This window comes from Vipera ursinii (genome assembly GCF_947247035.1).
Source record: "Vipera ursinii genome assembly, chromosome: 2".
Taxonomy (NCBI): domain Eukaryota; kingdom Metazoa; phylum Chordata; class Lepidosauria; order Squamata; family Viperidae; genus Vipera; species Vipera ursinii.
In genome coordinates this window covers 270,125,259-270,147,840 of record NC_139513.1, presented here as the reverse complement: position 1 = coordinate 270,147,840, position 22,582 = coordinate 270,125,259, and the positions used below count along the sequence as shown (strand labels likewise).

Below are 22,582 nucleotides of genomic sequence, written 5' to 3'. Positions count from 1 at the left end.
ATTTTATTATCTTTTGTGCAACAATTAAATGAATGTCACAGTCATTAATGGGCATTTTTTGCCAGAAACTGAAAGTAAATGCTGGAAACCAGCAAAACTGCTAAAAATCAGGGTCACGTGACTGCAGGACACTGCAAACAGTTGGAAATGTGAGCCAGTTGCCAAGCGCCCAGATGATCACATGACCTTAGTATGTGTGTGTGTGTCTGTGTGTGCCCATTGGAACTTCAAAAAAGAGTCATAAGTAGCTCTCGGGAGGTCTGTTGCAACTTTGAACAGTTGCTAAGTGAGGAGTATAATGTGCTGGGAATAGTTCGACTCCCAACAGCTCTAATGGAATGGTTGGAACTACATGCAAATACATGCTGAGACAAAATGGAGAAAGCCTTGCAAGCAGCTGCACTAAGCCCTCCACAAATGATGGCTGTTTTAATATTTTGTTAATACTAGTGCTATACTTCCGTAACTCACAAAATTCCTATTGGAGTGCTTTGCACAACCCTAATTCACAAAAAATGCTTTCTCTTCCAATCTCCTCTCTGATTTCAACCTGATCGAAGGGCCTTCTCTAGATGTAAGGACACATTGTGTGTCATTCTGTTTATTTTCTTGCAACATGTCAGATTTGTATGAAGCTTCCATACGTCAATTGGACTGGCTAAATGTTAGCTTTACCTTTTGAACACTCCTGTCTTTTAAGATTTGGCTTTTGTATATTTGATGGCTTTAAGAGAAGAATCAGTTGGAGAAATCAGGCATTAGATCCTTCTTGTTTCTTTTGAGATTAGTATGTTAATTTGAATATCTGTGATATTGCCACCACAAAATAATTTTCCACATCTGTTTTAATCCTAGGGCTAGTGAGTAAATTTAAAAAAAATTCTGTGCTTTAGGCAATACAGAGAACCTTTGTTGCCTTATAAGATGAAATTTATATGATACACTGAGCAGGCATAAGAATATATTTTCTGTTTATTGCTTTTTTATCAGGTTTAACTTAAATCTACTAAAACTTATTCGTTTATTTGCATTTATAGTTCATATTGACATGTTTATGTTATTTATTTGAGTTTTAAAAAGCAGACAAAAAAGACAATTGTTTAAATTCTTTGCTTGCTGACCATATGTAGCAGAAAATCGTTGGTAGCCATATGTAGCAGAGCTAACAAATAATTACGAGCCAGTTCCTATGAAATAAGATTCATCTCTTATTTTTGTATATACAGGTTGAACATGTGCTTCCACTTTTAAAACGTGGTATTGGAATCCATCATGGAGGCTTACTTCCTATTTTGAAGGAAACCATCGAAATTCTTTTCTCTGAAGGGTTGATAAAAGTATGTACTTTCAACCATATACTGTAATATACCATTTTCATTCTGTGAGTCTATACACATTTTCAAATCTAAATTCGGACAGAAAAATCTTATTTTTATTGTGTTGTGCTGGGTTTTATGATACACTCATATAGTCATTATGCCTGAACGCAATGAATCTGTTTTTCAAATAAAATTTTAAAGGTGTCCAAAATGGTGAATAGTGGCTGAGTAGAGGTAAAGGGACGTGGTGGCTCAGTGGGTTAGGACGCTGAGCTTGTTGATTAGAGGATCGGCAGTTTGGCAGGTCGAATCCCGAGTGCCGCGTAACAGAGTGAGCGCCTGTTACTCGTCCCAGCTTCTGCCAACCTAGCAGTTCGAAAGCATGTAAAAATGCAAGTGGAAAAATACAGACCACTACAGTGGGAAGGTAACAGCGTTCCATGCGCCTTTGGCGTCTAGTCATGCCAGCCACATGACCACGGAGACGTCCTCGGACAAGCACTGGCTCTTCGGCTTTGAAACGGAGATGAGCACCGGCCCCTAGAGTTGGAAACGACTAGCACACATGTGCGGGGGAACCTTTACCTTATTGCCATGTGAATAGCGCTAATATTAATTCAGATACAGAAGACAATATAGATTAAATCGGAATAATATTTTTTAAACTTAAGCTTTCAAGTAAATTTAAAAAAAAACATTTTTCCTTCCCTCCTTCCTTGGCTATTTGAATAAATCATCTCCGGGGGAACCTTTACCTTTTTAGAGGTGAAGGACCAGTAACATTGGGTCTTTTGAGGAACTTACTCCTAAAACATTTGGCATTCAGGTAACATGTTGTATGACAGCCTTGTCCAGCTTGAATACCATTGAAAGTTTTTCACAGAGCAGTTCACTCACTAATTACTTTCTCAGGCAATGAAAGAGTGCTAAATACCAAGTGTGTACAGCTATGTGTTTAAATATAAAGAAATCTGGCTAATAAAGAATACCTTTTAGTTCACGGCTACGCTGTGGGAATTGTAAATTGAGAGTTTGTTAATTGTCTGCTTTTTTCTTATGACTTTAAACTATATAGTTGAATCTGGGTACTTTAGTATGTGGTAATGAATTTTTAAAATATATTTCTGCCTTCACTTAGGCCTTATTTGCTACAGAGACCTTTGCTATGGGAATAAACATGCCAGCAAGGACAGTGCTATTCACAAGTGCCCGGAAATATGATGGGAAAGACTTCCGATGGGTAAGCATTAGGGAGTGGAGAAACATTATCTGTGTGGACTTTTTTTGCATGGATCAAAACACATGTGTCCTGTCTGGATAGAGACTATGTATATTGATAACGGGGCAGATCTGGAATATATATGTTCTATGCATAGAGGTTGAAATTTATCCAGCCGAAATCTGGAATATTTTCAGTTCACATCTCTAGTAAGCATGCTGTCATGCTAGAAAGGCAGGGAGACCTTATAAGATATCAAAGCGAAGTGTAAGTGTCACTTCATTAGTCCTTGTTAATTTAAGAATCTTGAAATGTGTTGGAATTAACCATCAACCAGCCAGTACACAATGAATATGCATGGTATGAATTACAGAAATTGCAGAGGGTGCAAGCTGGGGAGACAGGATAATTTGCTATTGAATTGTTTTCCTTTGCTAACAGACAGTAAAATGCAGCATTTTGTTGAGCTGGTTTATTTTTCACTTATTCTTTTATGCTCAAGTCCATTTGATCATCCTGACCTCAGGGCAACTGGTTACCACCAAGCTTTTATTAATTGATAAAGCAACTTTGAACCATGGCATAAAACCCATAAATGTGTGTCTCCTGTGTCAGGAATCTCTCACCTCTTGGATTTCCTAAAAGCAGGCTGGAGAAAGGATCAGTTGAAAATATGCTGCATAGATGGGTAGACCTCAGGGTTATGGCATTTTCACCCCAGGTTATTTACTGCTCCCTTATATGACCTCCAGCTTGGTACTCACAATCTTAAGAAACACTTTATTTGGGTATTGAACCATATTCTTACCTGGATTGTTCCCTTAATCCCAGCAAGTAGATTTTTTTTAAAAAATTCTATTTATATCCCGCCCTTCTCCGAAGACTCAGGGCGGCTTAGAATTTAAGCACAAACCAATGTGCTTAGCAATAGCCTTCATTGTATATGCCTGCTTATTAGGGCTTTCGGGGGCCCCCAAGCGGCATTATTACAAAGTCAGCTTATTGCCCCCAACAATCTGGGTCCTCATTTTACCTACCTCGGAAGGATGGAAGGCTGAGTCAACCTTGAGCCTGGTGGGATGCGAACCTGCACTAATTGCAGGCAGCTGGTGTTACTTGAGGCATTAACCCACTGCTCCACCAAGGAATAGCTTGTGGCACTGTTGGAGGAGATCAGTACATTTTCCACTGGAGTTGATGATAATAAGATCAGATCACTGTTTCATGGGCAGGTAATGATTCCCAATGAGTCCAGTCCATCCTAGAAGATAGCTTGTTAGAAACTAAGTGTTCAGAGGCTCTAAGAATCTATCCCAAACATACAATAAAGGGCGAGGAGCCAATACTTTGTTGCAGAAAACATGGGGACATCCAGAGACAACCTCTATGTATCACAATACTTTGATAAGGAAAAATGTTCTCTTAACCGCCATAACAGCATTAATGCTGTTAAATAGGCATTATGAGGCAGTTGTCTGGACAGAGCCATCTACTTTTAAGTAGCTATGTTCGTCTCCACAGATGGGGCTTTTGGTCACAGAGTATTGTAAAACTTGCTCCCACTCACCCTGGGAATACCCTGTAGTACAGTATATCCCTTCAGTGAGCCGTGTTTCCAATAGCTAGTTTTACTGGGAAGTATCTGTCCAGCTCTAATTAGAAGAGTTTGATAGAAAATATACAGTGAAGAGAAAAGATGTGAATTATTTTACTGTATTATGTTAGATATAGTGGTAGTGGTAGCAGGTGCATCAGTATTTTGTCTTAATTTTTTTATATTTTCAGATTTCCTCCGGTGAATACATTCAGATGTCTGGCCGTGCTGGCCGCCGAGGCATGGATGATCGAGGAATAGTCATTTTAATGGTGGATGAAAAGATGAGTCCAACGATTGGAAAACAGCTTCTAAAGGTATTTTGATGTCTGATTAGAAAGTTCTGAAAATGTGTGAGAAGCATATAATTAAATGCAAAATAGACTAATGCATTTCTGAAATACTCTATTTTTTCCTGGAAATAGCTGATCTAAGTAATTCAGGCATAGTTTTTATTTTCTGGAACTGTACCTTCTGGAACTGGGAGTAATTTATCTTGTTATAGATACAGCCCAGTCCTATTTAGGGTAAAAAGATATTCAGAACAATATGGATTGCATTTGGGATGGGTTGAGATCTGCTCAGATTTGGCATCCCTAGAATCTTACCATGCAGTATGCTCATTAGCGTTACAATACTGATTATATTGAAATTTTAAAGTTTCTATCAAAGATGTTCTAAATTCCATTTTGTTTCTCTTTTGGCCCATTTCGAGTATACTTTATAACTTGTAATCAATATGTAAGTTATTGCACTTTTATTTTTAAACTGAGGCACTCTGGGTTTCAAGTAATCAGATATTTGTTAGCATTTACTGATTGGCATGTCATATTGCATGAACTGAAAATGCTGAGTTGTGTGCATGTTTATAGAATACACTCCAATGATCTAAATGCATAGTTAAGGTGATTAAGTATGAAATAACCCAGCACAGTTTGTGAATCATTGTGAGGAGTTTTGATTGAAGATACAGTGTAGTATAAACAAAACAGCATTTATTTCATGTGTACATTCGTCATATGCAGAATATGCAGTTCAGAATTAAAACTGCTGTCCTTTTTCTGTTCTATAAGCTTGCTCTTTCTCTTGATGTCCATTGTCCCTTTGATTGCAACAGGCATAAGATGCATACCATGATGAAACTGGGAAATATATAGCTTATAATGTATAGAGGAGGATGCATTCAATACTGGCCTGTCATTCTACCAGAAGGAAAAAAGATAAATTCAGTAATTATTTTACTGGATACAAGGACTGAAAATAGATAGCTGATTCATTGTTTTCATTTGGCAATGCCAGTAGACATGCTGTTATTGTAAGTCTAAAATAATAATTATGTTTGAATTACTGAGTAAACCTTGCAATATTTTTTTCTTCTCAACTGAATGAGTGACATACTGTCTAGTGATATTGTGTACAGAAACATGCAGTGACATGCAAAGAATATATTTTATGTTACCAAGAGAGTGAATTACTGTCACTGCATGCTTCTGTACACACTCACTGTAAGGACAGTATGTCATTCATTCAGATGAGAAAATATTACAAGGTCTACTCAGTAATTCAAACATAATAATTATTTTAGGTACATACTATTTGTTTTACAACAAGAGCACATCTAGGTTAGGATCCTGAAACTTTGAGGATTAAACATTGCTGTGTGATCCCTTCAGATCACAGTTGGTAATGCTGTTCTCAGTGCTATTGCAACAGATGTTCAGACAAACAGTTGCTTACCTTGATGAAAAATGCTATAGAAGTTTTGCATTTATATTTTGTTTTACTTTTGTGTTTTACTGTTTTGTGTTTTTTTTTGAAGAAGAAGAAGAAGATGTCATATTTTATATTTATCCCTCTGGTTAATTTGTCATTGAAAGTCATCCTTTAGTCCATTTATTGCAAGATGGAGGCACACCTCTTCAAATAATCTGTTGAAGTGGAATCTGTGCTACTGTAGAGACTCCATGTATAAACATCAGCTGAACTCCCAGACCTAATTGCAGGGTTGCCTTGTTTTACATAACTCATGTGCATATGTTTCCAAACATTGCATGTGTGGGCAGGCTTTGCAAAATGTAACAGATCTCAATTTGTCGAAGGATGTGACCTACCAGCCAGAGTCTGGCATGAAAAACCTGGCAGGAGAGGATGACTTGGCATTCAGCAGTCGTATAGTATTTAGTGTTCTCATGGTTTTCTTGAAACCATTTTGTAAAAAAAATGAATTCCAGACAGTTAGTTTTATATCGTAAGAAAGCATCTTGCAAAATATTGAGAATTCCAATTTCAAAAATGAAAAGCAGCACGTTCTTAAGCCTGCAATTGCTTCCTTTGTCTATAGTGGCATTATAGAGATTGTTGTAGTGTTGCCTTTAAGGATTCAGTGTTATATGGACAAATTAGGATTTTATCTGACTTGTTAGCATAAGCACTGGAATGATAAGCAGACTCTTGACAACTGACCCCCCTTGCACAGAGAGAGAATAGTCTGTGCTCTGTTAATACAGGGTGTCTGAGGTGAGCCACTTGGTGGATTTGTGGAGATTTCTGGTATTTCAGGAAAACACTTCGAGAATCATTCGTCCAGGTTCTTGGGCATCTGCCATTTAAAGAATTGCAGGGGACCTCAAGCTATCCCTGTTTGACTTTTGGTTGTTCTCATTGTAGATGATTGAGTCAACCTAGGCCATGGGTGGGCAACCTTAGCTCTTTTATGACTCGTGGACCTCAACTCCCGCAATTCCTGAGCCAGCATGGAAGTTGAAGTTGAAGTCGAAGTCCACGAGTCATAAAAGAGACAAGGTCATCTACCCCTGACATAGGCCCACAGAACCGACTCTGTGTTATGGGTCAGTTGATCAGGTTAATGCTATATTTGTTGTTTGACACTAGTCTGATCACAGTTTTTGCTTCCTGGCAAAACCAGATCTATCTACATGGAGCACCTTTTTTGTTTATATGATGAGGATCCAGCGCTAAGAAAGTAGACAAAGATGGCCCCATACTACTGGAAAAATTATAGTTCGTGGGCTGCTGCTGCCATGTCTGTTGCTGTTTTCACTGGTAGTTTGATCTTGACAGGAAGTCTCTCTTTTTTATGTTAGTTTTGACCATAGCTGTTATAAGGATAACCTCTGGAAATTATTCTGGGACTGGAAAAGAAATGGCAGTTTTTCAAAACACACTTAACAATAAGCAGATGCATTTTCAGGGTCAGTCTTATCTGGAAAATGATAACTAGCCCTTACGTTTTGGATTCTGGCAAAAAGGGTTACATGCCTTTCAGATACCCTTTCAATGAATTCCTTAATAAATGAGTGCTAGGATTTTGGCTTACTCAGTTTTCAAGATTATGTGTATAAATTTGATACCCTGTTGACAATAAAGCTAATGAATTATTCAGATGAATCTTTCTTCCTGGATAGTTCTCTACTATTGGAGCTTAACATCTGCCTTTAATTTCTGCCATTGGAGTCTGCATATGACAGAGGTGCTCTTTCGTGGTCCAAGAAATGCATTGAGTCTGATCTAAAACCTGTGATCTTAAACAATTTGTTAACATCGTGATGGATTGACACCCGATATCTGGGAAACTGCTGTAGGAGTTGTTTGGACCATAATATCACACAGCTTGGGAGATGGGTTCTATTGTCTTGATTGCTAAAGCATTGACCGTGTTAGTCCTATTTAAAAGAATGTCATTGCATCTGTCATTGGGATTTCCTTTCAGCTCATTGTTTTCAGACTAAAAAAGCTGGTATATATTTCTCAACAAAATCATTAAGACCTCTGATAGGCCTTGAGGCAAGATGTAAAAATGTTAGGAAGTGGTTGGTGGCTTGAATTTTATGGGCCTTGGTCAGAAAGCTAAAATGCAGGCATCGTAAGAGCTATTTTCCCCTCCTCCAATAATACTTCTCTACATTTAACTGCTTAGAAAAGATGGCCATCAGAGAAAATACGGCTTTGAGAATTCTCAGCCACCCCTAACCTCCAGATATGATTAAGGTGTGTGACATTTTTGAGGCAGCTCCTTCTAGGAGGCTTTGTAGGGGCTGGGCAAGATGGCACTTTCCTCTCTTGTATCCTGAAACAGTGATTGCATATATGTTAAGCTGTGTAGATTGCCTGTTCAGTACTGGAGAACCTGCAAGCACTACAATCTACCTGTTCTGTTCCCCCCCCCCTACAAACAGACAGACAAGCAGGCATGACTAGCAAGGGTTAATTCCTCAGGCTTTAGTAATTGCCTTCTGATAAGGCCTTGGCAGCAAAATACAAACAGTCAGCCAAAATAGGCTTGTTATCCGCTGGAATGAGATAACTTCCAAACAATTGCTCAAAATGAGTCCAAGCAAACAAGCAAACAGTCCAGAAACAGTAGTACAGAAGCATTGTCAAGAATTCAGGCCAGGGTTTCAAACAGATAGTAAATCCGACAGAATTCCGAAGATGTGACCAGAAGTTGATTAAATTATTGTTCGTCACAAAGTCCTGAGAGCAGCCACACCCCTTTTTGTACTTTGTGGGGTGTGGCTCAGTGACTCAGCTAATCTCTGACCCTCCTACTCTTCCTACACTGCTGTAAACGCTTGGCTCTGCGCCGTTCTCAGGGATCTAGCCATGATTCATCTCCTCTACTGTCCATCTGCTGCAGCTGCTCTGGCTCACTCCCAGCCTGGCTAATCACAGGCTGCTCCTGTCGGCCTTCAGATGGAGACGGAGGCCTTGCCAGAGGGGAGGGTCCCAGAGAGGAAGGCCTTGCCAGTTCCTCCCCATCATCCTCAGAGTCCTCTTCCTCGGGTAGGACAGGCTCAGGGGTCGGGGCCACAACACTACCGATAGAAATCTAGGTATAGATTCCTAAAGAGATAGTGGTTCTAAAATCATCATGCTTCTCCCTTCTGAGCCATTGGTACTTCAGCTGTGCAAAGCGATGGAGGACAGCCCCACTGTCACTAAGGAAATTACTTTCTTCTACCTTCTAAGGACTCCAGAGGGAAAAAATAATAATCTTGCCTGCTACGACAAATAGACTGAGGAATACAGTAAATGATGGCTTTCAGTAATTATAGCAACAATAATTTCTTACTTTTTTTAATCAAAATGTTTTGCCATTCTTACGGTCTGTGTCGTTGTTGGGAGGGTTAGGTAGGTAGGGAGAGGGGAATCTATAGAATTTGCATCTTCCATGTTGAGAGGATTCACTATGTATGCAGGTTTGCCTGTTAGACCTATTTTGGAATTACATGACATCCTGAAATGTTTGGCAGAATCCTTACTAGGCACAAGTTGTATTCATTCCGGCATTACTTAAAACAGGGACATAACTTATGTCCTCAGATGGCTTCTTTCATGCTTATAATTCTTTACGCTACCTGATTTTGCTAATTTATTTTTCTTTCTAGGGATCTGCTGATCCTTTAAACAGTGCTTTCCATTTGACCTACAACATGGTACTAAATTTGCTGCGTGTAGAAGAAATTAATCCAGAATACATGTTAGAAAAATCTTTTTACCAGTTCCAGCACTATAGAGCTATTCCAGGAGTAGTTGAAAGTAAGTTTTGTGCAATACCTAATAGTTTGAAAGTTGCTGTGCAATTATGTTAAAGGGTTTACTTCCACAATATTCTCTGCTAAAATTGTTATCCTATTACAAAACCACAATTAGCACAATGGCTGTTCCCACAGAGCTGGAGAATACTCAGTGGTTTCTTACTTCCTTTCTTTGAATAAAACACAAATGCTACAGCACAGATAGCCCACTGTTTTAAAGATTTTCTGTGCAGGTTTTTGAGGTTGGGGGCAACTATATAGTCTATCCCACACATTTAGGGCACTATGGGTCTCCCCAAGGATATCTTAATAACAACCAATTCAGCTCTCTCTGGCAGGATCCATATAACTGAATGAAGTACTAGTGGAACAAAGCAAAGCCTCTTCTTAATTATACATGTCTGTCCAGCTCAGAAGGTCAAAATGCATAATTTTCCCAGTAATGTTAGCTTTTGTGCATCTTTTGTTTATTCTGGTTTTTTATATGTGTGTTTTAGTGTAATTTGCGAACCACTCTGAATTGTGCTTTATATACATTTTTAATGAATTTTTAAAAGATCTCGAGGTCTACAGAATTAGTTGCACAAGTAGTCGTACTTTTGTCCACTAAGATAATGGGATCAGAGGGGTTTTTATTGTATCTGGGAAAAATTGCTGTAGCTGAAGTAGGACATAACATTAACTTTGACCACTTTACAGTTTCAGCTACGATAATTCTAGTATTATCTTAAAGAGTCTGGCCATTACATAGCCTACTCTGATATGTGGGCATGGGAAGTTGCTCTGGCACAACAGAATTTCAGCAATACACAAGAGTCACATGTTCCTCTATTGTATGATTGGAATCTCCTAATTGAGATCCTTTGAGCAGAGTTTCAAGTTAAAATTCATTGGATCTTGCTATTTTAAAAATATGAGAATTAATAGAAAACGCAACGTTCTTAAAATATTGGAGGCTTTTTAAGGCATACCAACAAGCTGAAATTTGCCACTAACACTCCTTATCATTTTGACAAATATAACTATATAATGTTCCCTACCTGTTTTATTAAAACAAAAATAAAATGTTAATATCATGAAGATTTTAATTATGTAGCATGAAAACTGGTCTTCAGAAATGAGAATCAAATATGCTGTAACAAATACTGTTGTTTGGGGATAACCACTCTACACATTCTCATAAACATAAATCCTGTTTTGTTCTCGCTTGGCAGTTAAGCCAGCATAAAACAAATTGCTCTCTATGAGATCCTTAATGTCCTAGGACATGTTGACAAGGAGATGGGAGGGATAACAAAGTCTCTAAGCCCTGCAGATATTTTTCTATGAATGGATAGTGTGCTTTTTCTGGGAAAAATTGGAGTCATAATTTGTTACAATATTGGTCCTTGGTATAACACCTTTTTGTTTTACAATTTGTATTTGCAGGAATTTACAATTTGTATTTGTATTTGCAGAAATTAATAATTTGGAACAGCAGTACAATGAGATTGAAATTCCAAATGAAGAAAATGTGATCATCTATTATAAAATTAGACAGCAACTTGCTAAACTGGGTAAAGAAATAGAGGAATATATTCATAAGCCAAAATACTGCTTGCCATTTTTACAACCTGGAAGATTGGTAAAAGTAAGTTACTAATAGTGATCTTCTGCATTTTCAAAATGTGTACTTTTCAAAAATAGAATCAAGTTTTAAATACCCTTGTTCTTCAACATAGTGATTTCATATATTTAGGGACAGTGTCTGTAACTTTAACCCTTAATTAACCAAACATTGAGTATATACTGGCTTCGATCCATCATAGTTGCAGAAAACATATCAGACTATGTAGAACGAAAGTTAGACATGACTAAACATTCTCACAATTTGGACAGTTAATTTAAAGTGTGATTCCATTGAAATAAATTTATATTTATTAACAATAAATAACCCAAAATATCAGAAATTCAGTATAATCTACCATAGTATGTGTTTTTATTGTACACCGGAAAATATTTAAGAGATCCATCAGAAAAGCACATTTCTATTAAGGATCAGTAATTGAATAACGTCTAATATTTGTATTTGTGTTTGCTTATTTTCCTGATTTAATATTATTTTTTTGAATGTGTTGTATACTTCACTAGGCCATTCTGGAGAATGTACATATGGTGTTTGTTTAATTTGTTTTCAGTTTTTTAATAGGTGGCTTGGTATATTTCAGTTTAGCTTCTCATCTTCTGATAATCAAAACTAGTGCTTTCTGATATTGTTTGTAAATTATAACTGGAAATTTAGGGGGAGGGTGTAATCCAATGCATCAACTGAGAAGATACTGAGAAGTACACTTGTGCTTCAAAAGGGCAGTGACCCAAAGTCATCTATCTAGGTCAGGGGTCTTCAAACTTGGCCCTTTTATGACTTGTGGACTTCAACTCCCAGAATTCCTCAGCCAGCGTGCCTGGCTGAGGAATTCTGGGAGTTGAAGTCCACAAGTCATAAAAGGGCCAAGTTTGAAGACCCCTGACCTAGGTCCTCTGGCTCTAAAGTAGCTTCTCTCATGTTCTCATCATACCTAAGATCACACAAATCCCTGCACGCTCTAATTTAGGAACATTTCACTCTCCATACATACGGTACTCACCAAACCTCACCTGAGCCATACACCAAGCCTAACCCCCAAGCATTTCATCTCAATGAGACCACTGTGCCCATAAGTCAACTCTCCCTCAGCACTATTGCCGCCATCCCTTGGAATATTTCTAGCATGCAGTGCATGGTAATCCTATAGAGTAGTGTTTCTCAAACTTGGCAGCTTTATGTTGCGTGAACTTCAACTCCTGGAATTCCCCAGCCAACATAGAATTGGCAGAATCTGCACAACTTAGAGATGCTAAGGTTGAGAAACACTGATTTAGAAATCAGCTGACAGGAGCATTTGACAAAAAAGTGTTTGGCAGCTCTTTCTTTTTTTTTTCAAGACCCAATGGAAAGACAGACAGTTCATCCAGCGTGCCAATGCAATCCACTGGGGTCGGGTTAGATGGAAGAACTCTGACTTCACTCCTGTCCCCTTTATACTGTTAGAAATGCATGAAGAAACAGTTCTTAATTGTTTAAATTTTTTTGTTGTTTTTCATTATATTTTTGATTTCATATTTTACTTTCACAACACAAAATATGCCTGATCTTTTTGAACTCTCTTTTTTGTGAGATATTATTTTATCTAAGTACTTTATAAAAAACATCTCCTATACAAAATAATATATAAATTTAATATCTGAATGTTCTCAGGTGAAAAATGAAGATGATGATTTTGGCTGGGGAGTGGTGGTGAATTTTTCCAAGAAATCCAATGTGAAGGTAAGATAAAATGATTTTCCTCAATCTTGAATAAATATATCCCTGACCACAAAATAGGAGAAATGTAAAATCACATATTACTTCATAAGGAGATGCTCATTTTTGTGAGGAAGTTTACAGAAAAAGTGATTTCTTACAAAAGCCATATTTATTTTATTTATTTATTTTAATTCCATTTATACCCATTTCCGAAGACTCAGGGCGGCTTACAAGCTTAGCAATATTGAGTTGACAGCCGAATCCTGCATGTTCACCAGCAAGTAAGCACCATGAATTGATTAGAACAAACTCCTGTGTGCATTGCAGCTATATATTTTTTCTTCAAATGATCCTGGCTCTGTAAAGTAAAAAAATGGACTGTGTTATATTCAGCCAATTATCTGAGGGAAATCATACTACTGTATGAGCAAATTTATTCAGAAACAGTTTATAATCTGAAAGTGAAGATAAGGCAGTCCCTCATTTACATGCCTCTAGAGGTATGCACAAAAGGGAACAAACATACTGTGTTTCCCCGAAAATAAGACCTGGTCTTATATATTTTTTGCCTGCAAAAGAGGCACTGGGTCTTATTTTTGGGGGGATGTCTTACCTTAGGATCACCGCAGCCAGGTCTCCCACACCCCGACATCTGTAACGCTGCTGCTTGACATGTTCAGCGGGCTTACTTTTGGGGTTAGGCCCACCCCCAAAAATCAAGCTGGGGCTTACTTTCTGGAGGGGGGGCTTTTGGGGAATCATGGTAGTATGATTCTGAGGGTAGGCTGGACCTGTTCTGGGAAAGTCACCATATGATCAAATGAAAAGCAGTAGTCTCTTAGTGGGGTCCTGAGGTTTGACTGAAATAAATTCCAGACAAATTGTCAGGGTAAAGTAGGGCAAGGAGGGACTTTGGGACTTCACCCCTTTCCTGTTCTCCACATAGTCATTGCAACAGGCCACTCATTGATTGTTCCTCTGTCTTCCTTTCCTTTCTTGATGTATTTGCATTCAAGCATGGCATAACCCAGTTGGGCCATGCCCTCATCTGCTTCATCTTCCTAGCATTTTTTCCTTTCCCTCTCTCACTTGAATTCAAGCACATCATCCTCTAGCTTATGCCTTCCCACCCACCCCACCATCTTGTTTCCCCTTGCCTCTTCTTTCCTGCCACCCACTTTGTTGTTTTTCTCTCCTGTCTCAGTCACCATAACACATATGTTGTGGGTCCATGCCCAGATTAAACATGCATGTATTGTATCTTAATGGAAGACGTGCTTTGGGCTGGACACAGAAGACTGCCTGAATTGTCTGTCCTATGCAAGGAACTATCTGAATATAGAACCTGATACAGATCCCTAACTGCATCTTGTTTTATTAATGGAACATTTATAACCCTAACACATAGTTCTAACAGTTATAGTTCAATTAGCTGATCACATTAGCTGTTTTGGATGGTACTTATGAAGAGTATCTCTAACTATGCAAAGAACTACTAAAAGTACTGCAAATCCTTTATATATAAGAAGAGAAGGGCGGGAGAAGGGCGGTTTATAAAAACAAATAAATAAATAATATATATATATATATATATATATATATATATATATATATATATATATATATATATATATATATATATATATATATATATATATATATATATATTGAAATTCAGAGTGCTTGGAAAAGAATTAACAAAGTTACAAGGTTAAGTGTTAGTGATAGTTGTGGAAAAGCCATGTTGCTATGCTATAATGAAATACAAGTAGCTGTTTTGCATTAGTATGGTTTGCTTTTAGTCTATGCATAGCATCTATTATTGTAATAGAAAGTGATAAACTCCTTTGGGGTTGTTATAAATGACCTACTTTACTACCAATTGAGAATGCAACAGACAGCAATGATGTGGTCCAATACTGTTTCCATAGAGTATTTGATGCATATGTTAGCCTGCTCCAAGTTTGAATAAAAGCAGTTATCTGTTTATAGTTGGCTTAAGGCTGCTTTTGCACATATGGATTGCATTTTGAAATGCAGTTCAAGATAGCATGAGAGAACACAGGTTTTGAAATCAAAATTAAAACAGCTGCTATACGTATCTTGAATGGAATAGGATGGTCTCATTCACAGCTATTTTTATGAATAAATACTATGATTATGTTATAATATAATAGTAAAATATGATATATTTCTGTTTATATCTGGACATTTCATAGAAACCTGTGATAAAATATGAAATCTGTACAGTATCTTCCAAAAGTCCTTTTTTAAATACTATGCACTCTTACTCAAATCTTTCATCTTAGTAGGCCATGATTGTCATAAAACATGGTATTTGGAGATAAATTTCAGTCCTATCATTCTGATTTGGCTATTACCAAAATATATACTATCACAAAGTAATTACCTTAACAGTTAGTGGTTCCCTACAAACAGAAGAATTTTATCTTAAAAACACTTTGTTCAATTAAGGCTCTTATGCTTTTTATCCAACTGGCAAGAATTATGTGTTAATGGTATAGTACAGGGGTGTCAAACTGCCGGTCCATGGGTCGGATGCGTCATCCCAAAACCACGCCCACCCCATTGCCGGCAACGGAGAAAAAGCTCCGATACATTGCGTGACATCAAGAGTTTGACATGTATAGTAGATGTCAATAAGACAATTACTGTTTTATGACAAATTCCCCAATTATTTATGAAGATATAAGAACATAAGATATCTCCTGGATCAGGCCAAAATCATATCTAGTTGACCATCCTGTTTCCCATCTTGACCAATCAGGTATCTGATGTTTAGAGATATTATTAATTTCTAATTTGTTAATGAGAGCTAGAACTTTGTAGCTTGAATACTTTCTAATTGTTCATGTTTAATATATTTAATAATTTCTTCCTTTTATAATTAGAAACATATACTTTTCCCTTTTTGTACCTTATTGTCTTGATTGCATTATTGCTTATTTCATGAACATTTCTGTTCCTTATCTAAGTATTTTCTGGGGGGAAATTTCCTGGTTCTAAAAGTTTTCTTGAATCTGCTTGTTGACCCAGCGATAGCTTTTCTGTTTAGCAACAAGTAGAAAGTTGATTGGAATCTGTTGGTAAAAGTCTCTGTCTGACTTGCAGCTAACAGTAGCAACAAGAAGTTATTTTAGGACAAAATTCAGTTATAGAAATGTGGAAACCTGGAATAACAAAGAGAAAAAATAAGCATAGTACAGTTGTAATATGGAAACAATTCCTAGGCTAGGAATGTGTTCTAGGGCATCATGTTCTTTAAAATTAAGGGTATGTTTTGCTCCTGACTCTTGCTGGTTCTTAGAAATTTAATAAACTGTTTGGCAATTGTCCCAATTGCAAACACATTGAATTTAATAGTGACATTGTTATTAATTTGAAATAGCATGTCTTTCATCAAATTCTGGCTGTAACTTTGGCTATAACTTCCCACTTTGGATAGAATCCTCCCTTTTGCTAGAAGAATGATGAAAGGAGAAATATCACATGTTGTATAGTTGGATTAACTATGAATTGTAGAAATGATTTTTAAGAAGCCAAGAGTTCTTACTCTTAGATTTTAGAGTGTAAGGCAACATATATATTTCTTAATTACAAGATCCTGCCCAATGCTTAAAACTGATAAAATTTTTCATAAACATTTGTGATTGTGCCCAAATGGTTTCATTGTAAAGGGAACTATGGTATGTTTATATTGTTTATGTAGGATATGTTACTTTTTATCCTTTTTCCCCCTAAACGACCACTGTGGTGCAGGAAACCTAATAACTTTACTATTGAAAAGTAACTCCAAGCCTTTTCTGATCTTTTACTAATCCCACAGGTTAATTCTGGTGAACTGGATCCACTCTATATTGCTGAAGTCCTCCTATACTGTAGTAAAGAGAGCCTGAAAAATTCTGCAACTGAAGCTGCAAAGCCTGCGAAGCCTGATGAAAAAGGGGAGATGCAGGTGATTGCTTTTCCTTTTATTGAAAATAGAGAAAGAAAATTGTATGTCAAAGGCACTTGGTGAAAACACATATTTTCTCTCTGTGTACAAATTGCTGCCAAAAACGAAGGACACAAGGTCTCTTCTTGCTGGATGACATCAGTTTTAACTGAGGGGGAGAGAGAGACTTCTTCTGTGGCCACTCACAGCAGGACGCCATGTGGCGCATTGCGCTGGTGCCGCCACTTGCAGCAGGACACCACACAGCAAGATGCACTGGTGCCGCCACTCAGCTCGCAACACGCCATGTGGCTTGCCCCGAGCAGCGTCACCAGCACGACAGGCCATGTGACATCCTGCGAGTGGCCACAGAAGTCGGGCAGCAGGGCGACAAGTGTTGAGGTATGGGAGGCCTGCCTGCGGCGGTCCTGAGGTAAGCGGGTGTGGGGCGCGTGGGGCAGCTTCACCCCCCCCCCCCCAGCTTGAATCTTATGTGTGCGCACCTCACCCCACCTCATGCAACTAGAGGGCAGAGTCTTAACTATAGCTTATTTTGGGGGTAAGACTTATATTAGCCACACACATAAAAATCAGGCTAGGGCTTTATTTTCGGGGAAACACAGTAGTTGCACTGAAAATAAAAATGCCTATTTATAACTATATCATTCCAAGTTTACCTCAGGACTAACCTTACTTGTTAGGTAACTGAATATTAGTCTATACCTACATTTGTGTTTTCCTGGCTTTAAAGTCTTTTGGGAAAGAAGGCCATACATAGATTAAGAACTGGTGTAGAATTATTTGGCGATAGCTTCCACTAAAGTTACATCCTCCATTGCAAGATTATTCAAATTTATGTTGGGTTTCACTGTTGAATCCCAGATTTGCCATTCAACATTCTGTTTGTCCTATTTTCAAACAGTCTGAAAGTCTGCTAAATTGCTGCTTTGACAAAAAAGCATGATCATTTCTTTTATGCAGCTATTAAATATTAAATGCATTTTCCTGTCACTTCATTCCATATAAAATTGAGATTTAATAACAGTTTTAAAATCCTACAGCTGACATTTAAGGTATGCTGCCTCTGATTCTAGAGCTAGTAAAACAGCTATAAGAATGTTTGATAACATGCTCAATTATAAATTTGTAGCATTTGTAAACTGTCTAAATTGTTACCATCACCACATCTGATGGTGCTGAATTCTAGTTAAACAATTGTATGGTATAGATCTGCATTGCATTCTAATCAACCGTGGATTAATGCAATTCCATTTGTGTGAAGGTATATATATACATACATAAAGTATTTGCATGTATACACACACACGCACACACAAATTAATTTTCCTTATTTAGTTTTGAAGGATGACAGAATTTATGAATTTATTTTTTTATCTCAATAAGTTAAGCATTTTAAGACAGTTCAGTTTTAAGTAAACTACAATATTTAAAAATAAAATTGGAACTGATTTATTACAGAAATATTCCATATTCTCCAGTGTATTATATTGTATAACAGAATGAAAGTATAGTACTGTAGTCAAAATATGCTGCATAAAATATAATCTGTTTAATAGTTTGAAGATTAATGAAGTACATTTTAATTTGCTGATCACTTGTCTGTTTGATTAGGTTGTTCCTGTCCTGGTTCATCTTCTGTCATCCATCAGCAGTGTTCGACTCTATATACCCAAAGACCTAAGGCCTCTTGATAACAGACAGAGTGTATTGAAATCAATACAGGTAAAGTCTCTCTCTCTCTCTGTGTAATATTCTGTATGATATATATATACATATATATGCAGAACAAAAGAGTAATAAAAATTAACAGTTGAGAGGATTTGAATTCTCCAAGCTCCAATATCTTTAATCAATTGGTAATGAAAAGAACTGTACTATAGTTGATGAAAGAGCATCGCCATAATCTCTTGTTACAGATGGGGCAGATGAATTTTTTTAAAAAGTAAAATTATTGGAAAACCATTTAGTAAATATTTGCAAAGTGCCTAGCCCAAATAACATGCTGTTCTCACCGCCTGATTGGCTACTGCAGTGTGTTCTGTTTGGGGTTGCCTTAAAGTTTCAAAAGTTGCAGATGGTGCAAAGTGCAGCAGTTCATATCCTTAGTACTTAATGCCATCCAGACCTTGTAGTGCTCTGAGCACATTGACTGCAGTAATATCTAGGTTCAATATCCAGGTGTGATTTATAAAACTATATGGCTTTGTTTGGTACCAAAATATCTGCACGGCCACCTCCGTCAACTAGAGTCCATCTTGAGGAACAATTTGGGAAAACCTCATTAGGAGTCTTCCACTACCAGGAAATTAGAGAAGTTGAAGCTATAACAAGAAGGGCCTCCGCAATAGCCTCCTTTTGGTGGAATAATTTACTAGTAAAGATCAGGTTTGCTGTGATCCTTTTGGCTTTCATATGCAGGTTAAAATAGAGCTTTTCTGGAGAGCCTTTTTGATTGCAAAGAGTAGTGCCAAAGAAATGTTTATCTTCTCACTTTTACGACAGTTTACACATTTGTCTTATCTTTGAATTGTTATGGATATTTTCTTCTTGTAAAACTCCCAAGAGGAGTTTCATGATTGAAATAGTTTAAAAATCAAATAAATATTTGGTCTGAAGGCTTCTTTTTCAGTTTAATCCCTTTGCCACTATGTTACATGTTCTCAAATATCTGAAGTGTCAGCTGTATCAATGCTGCAGTTAAGAAATATTTTAAGGGTTTTAAAACATTTTCTTAAAGGAAGTGCAGAGACGGTTTCCTGATGGAGTTCCTTTGCTGGATCCTATCGATGACATGGGCATTAAAGATCCAGGTCTGAAAAAAGTAATCCAAAAAATAGAAGCATTTGAACATAGGATGTATTCTCATCCACTTCACAATGATTCTAATTTGGAAACCATATACAAACTTTGTGAAAGAAAAACACAGGTAAGGAACAAACTTTAGGCAGGTTCACTTGTGGAGGGTTGTAGGTCACTGAATAAAGTTTGCCTTCTTTAATGTATTTTTATTTATTTTTATTTTTATTACATTTATATCCCGCCCTTCTCCGAAGACTCAGGGCGGCTTACAAGCTTAGCAGTAGCCTTCATTCTATGTATATGCCTGCTTATTAGGGCTTTCACACACACCCCAAGTGGCATTATTACAAAGTCAGCTTAATTGCCCCCAACAATCTGGGTCCTCATTGTAGAAGATCCAGGTTCAGTTTATGGTATCTTCAAACCAGTAAAATGATCCTAGAAAAAGAAGTGAATTCTGGGCCACACAGCCAGTTTTGCAGTTGTTATGGCAACAGTCTAGAAACCAGGAGACTATGAGTTCTAGTCCTGCCTTAGGCACAAAGTCAGCTGGATGATCTTGGGCCAGTCACTTTCTCTCTGCCTTAGGAAGCAGGCAATGGCAACCATTTCTAAAAAGCCTTACCAAGAAAAATGCAAGGATTCAGTGACTTGAAGGCACAAAAAAACAAAATAACAAAAATGGACAACATACGGAAATATTCTGACCTGATAGAAGATGGCTCCCACCTCTTAAAAAAAAACCTTATTAGAGTAATTCCTACTGAGAAGTATTTTCATAATTAAAATTTCAGTATATTTTTTTACAAATATAGTAGCCAATTAGAAAGTGATTTGAGATTTTTATTGAAAAAGCTAATACTTTCTTAATACTTTTAAATTGTTACTCTCCTGTATCTTGTGATGTTCATTAACTTATACGCTCTCTAGTAGTTGTGATCATCTATAGCCATCATGGCCAATTTTCCTGAGAGGGAGGAAATATTGGAAACATTTGGCTCTTAATAAGGATTTTGCCTCTCAGTCACAACAGACTGAGTAAAAATGAAATGACGCTTTTGATGTCTGTTTTGTGAGTTGGCAAGTCTGTCGAGCTATTTTGGCATGATATCTCATGACTGTAACAGATCTGTTTATTTTCTGACAATCTTTCAAGCAATGACAAAGTATGCTAATTAGATATGTTTATTCAAATCCCTTTTGGCCATATAATTCAAAGAAACATTTGACTTCTGCTTTCTCATTTATAAAAAGGGATTGTCCTGGCTTTGCAAGTGTTAATGTGGCCTATCGTGATCTTGGAGATGACAATGGGATTATAAAATTGTCTTCATTTCTTATTTCTGTTAAAATGTCTGTGTTAACTTAGATTGCCGTAGACATAAAAGCAGCTAAACGGGAATTGAAAAAAGCAAGGACTGTTTTACAAATGGATGAGCTCAAGTGTCGTAAACGTGTTCTCAGAAGATTGGGTTTTGCAACCTCTTCAGATGTCATAGAGATGAAAGGACGAGTTGCCTGTGAAATCAGCAGGTAAGATGATGAGAAAAGAATCAACAAATGGACAGTTGTGTTGTTCTGAAAGTATTTGTCTGTTTTTCCTTTGTGCTGGTGTTCTATGATACTGTACTATTTAGAAGAACCTCCTATTCATAAAGATATTTGGTTTGTTAAATAATAGTGGAGTTCTAAAGAACAGCATGGTGGGTTCTATGAGGCCAATAGGGCTTTAACTTATATTACTCAAGCAAACTGCATATCCTCTGTCCTCTGCCAATTTACAAGCTGCATTTGAAACAATTTCCAGAAATGTTTTCTGATATGAAAGAGCAGATTCTCTGAGTATGCTCTGTACATCAGAATTCCTAAACTCATTCTAAAATTATTTTTTTACCCCTATCCTAAACCAGGTCATGGAGGTACCACTGTTAAATTCCCATCTTAATTTATGCAGCAACTATAAATACAAATCATTCCCTAATATAAAATATTTTGAACTGTGGGATATTCTGGGCATTAGTAAATACAAGTTAATATAAGATTGGGGTAAAACAGGACAAGGATGAGCAATCTTTCAATTATTCTGAGGAGGAAGTGTGAATTTATTAGATTCCTATGACTGAGTGACTATGGGCAGCTTACAAAAATTGTTGAATTACTGAAAATTGGCCCCACCTGTTTCCATTAGTAGAAGCTATTGCTGGAAAAAGTTAGGTCAACATGTACTGTAATGCTTCAGCAATAGTAAGTTTTGGAGTCAGCAGTTTCCCCAAAGCTTACTCAGCTATTATTACACTAAAACTAGCTTATCTCCCTTACCTAAGCCAGGATTATTTTGTTTAGTCAAAACACAGATGGATATTTTAACTAAATCTCCAACAAAACACGTTCACTTTTAGTTTAAAAAACATTGTATCATTAACCCTTTTCTCCTGGATTAATTTCTTAGAGCTCTCACATCTGACATATAACATCTGAACTCTTAAATGTCTTTTTTCTCTACCTGTTTTGGGAGAAGGGCAGAGTGATTTTTTAAATATTGATTTTAAACATAAAAATTACTAATACTGCCATTAATTGAATCTCTTCTAGTGCAGATGAGCTTTTGCTGACAGAAATGATGTTCAATGGGCTTTTCAACGATTTATCTGCAGAACAAGCAACTGCTTTATTAAGCTGCTTTGTATTTCAAGAAAATGTAAGTTATTTTTTCCACAGAAGTATCCATTCTTTGTTTGTGTTACAACAAAACATGTTAAAAATGAAGGGATTTATGACACTTCTAAGACCAA

At 37.1% G+C, this 22,582-nt stretch overlaps 1 protein-coding gene across 5 annotated transcripts in view; it reads left to right on the top strand.

Annotated features, from left to right (window-relative positions):
- The window catches only part of MTREX (Mtr4 exosome RNA helicase), a gene marked incomplete at its 3' end in the record, with an annotated part of 41,262 nt that overhangs the window by 11,590 nt on the left and 7,090 nt on the right, over nucleotides 1-22,582 (top strand). For 4 of the 5 annotated variants that reach the window (XM_083355531.1, XM_083355530.1, XM_083355533.1 and 1 more), the window contains 11 exons: nucleotides 1,227-1,337; nucleotides 2,458-2,559; nucleotides 4,324-4,449; nucleotides 9,541-9,691; nucleotides 11,148-11,320; nucleotides 12,968-13,036; nucleotides 16,863-16,991; nucleotides 18,603-18,713; nucleotides 19,729-19,917; nucleotides 21,160-21,323; nucleotides 22,383-22,488. In XM_083355531.1, coding sequence (XP_083211657.1) covers nucleotides 1,227-1,337; nucleotides 2,458-2,559; nucleotides 4,324-4,449; nucleotides 9,541-9,691; nucleotides 11,148-11,320; nucleotides 12,968-13,036; nucleotides 16,863-16,991; nucleotides 18,603-18,713; nucleotides 19,729-19,917; nucleotides 21,160-21,323; nucleotides 22,383-22,488 — 1,431 coding nt within the window. The remainder of the gene's footprint in view (nucleotides 1-1,226; nucleotides 1,338-2,457; nucleotides 2,560-4,323; nucleotides 4,450-9,540; nucleotides 9,692-11,147; nucleotides 11,321-12,967; nucleotides 13,037-16,862; nucleotides 16,992-18,602; nucleotides 18,714-19,728; nucleotides 19,918-21,159; nucleotides 21,324-22,382; nucleotides 22,489-22,582) is intronic. The other variant, XR_014491596.1, reaches the window with a different exon arrangement.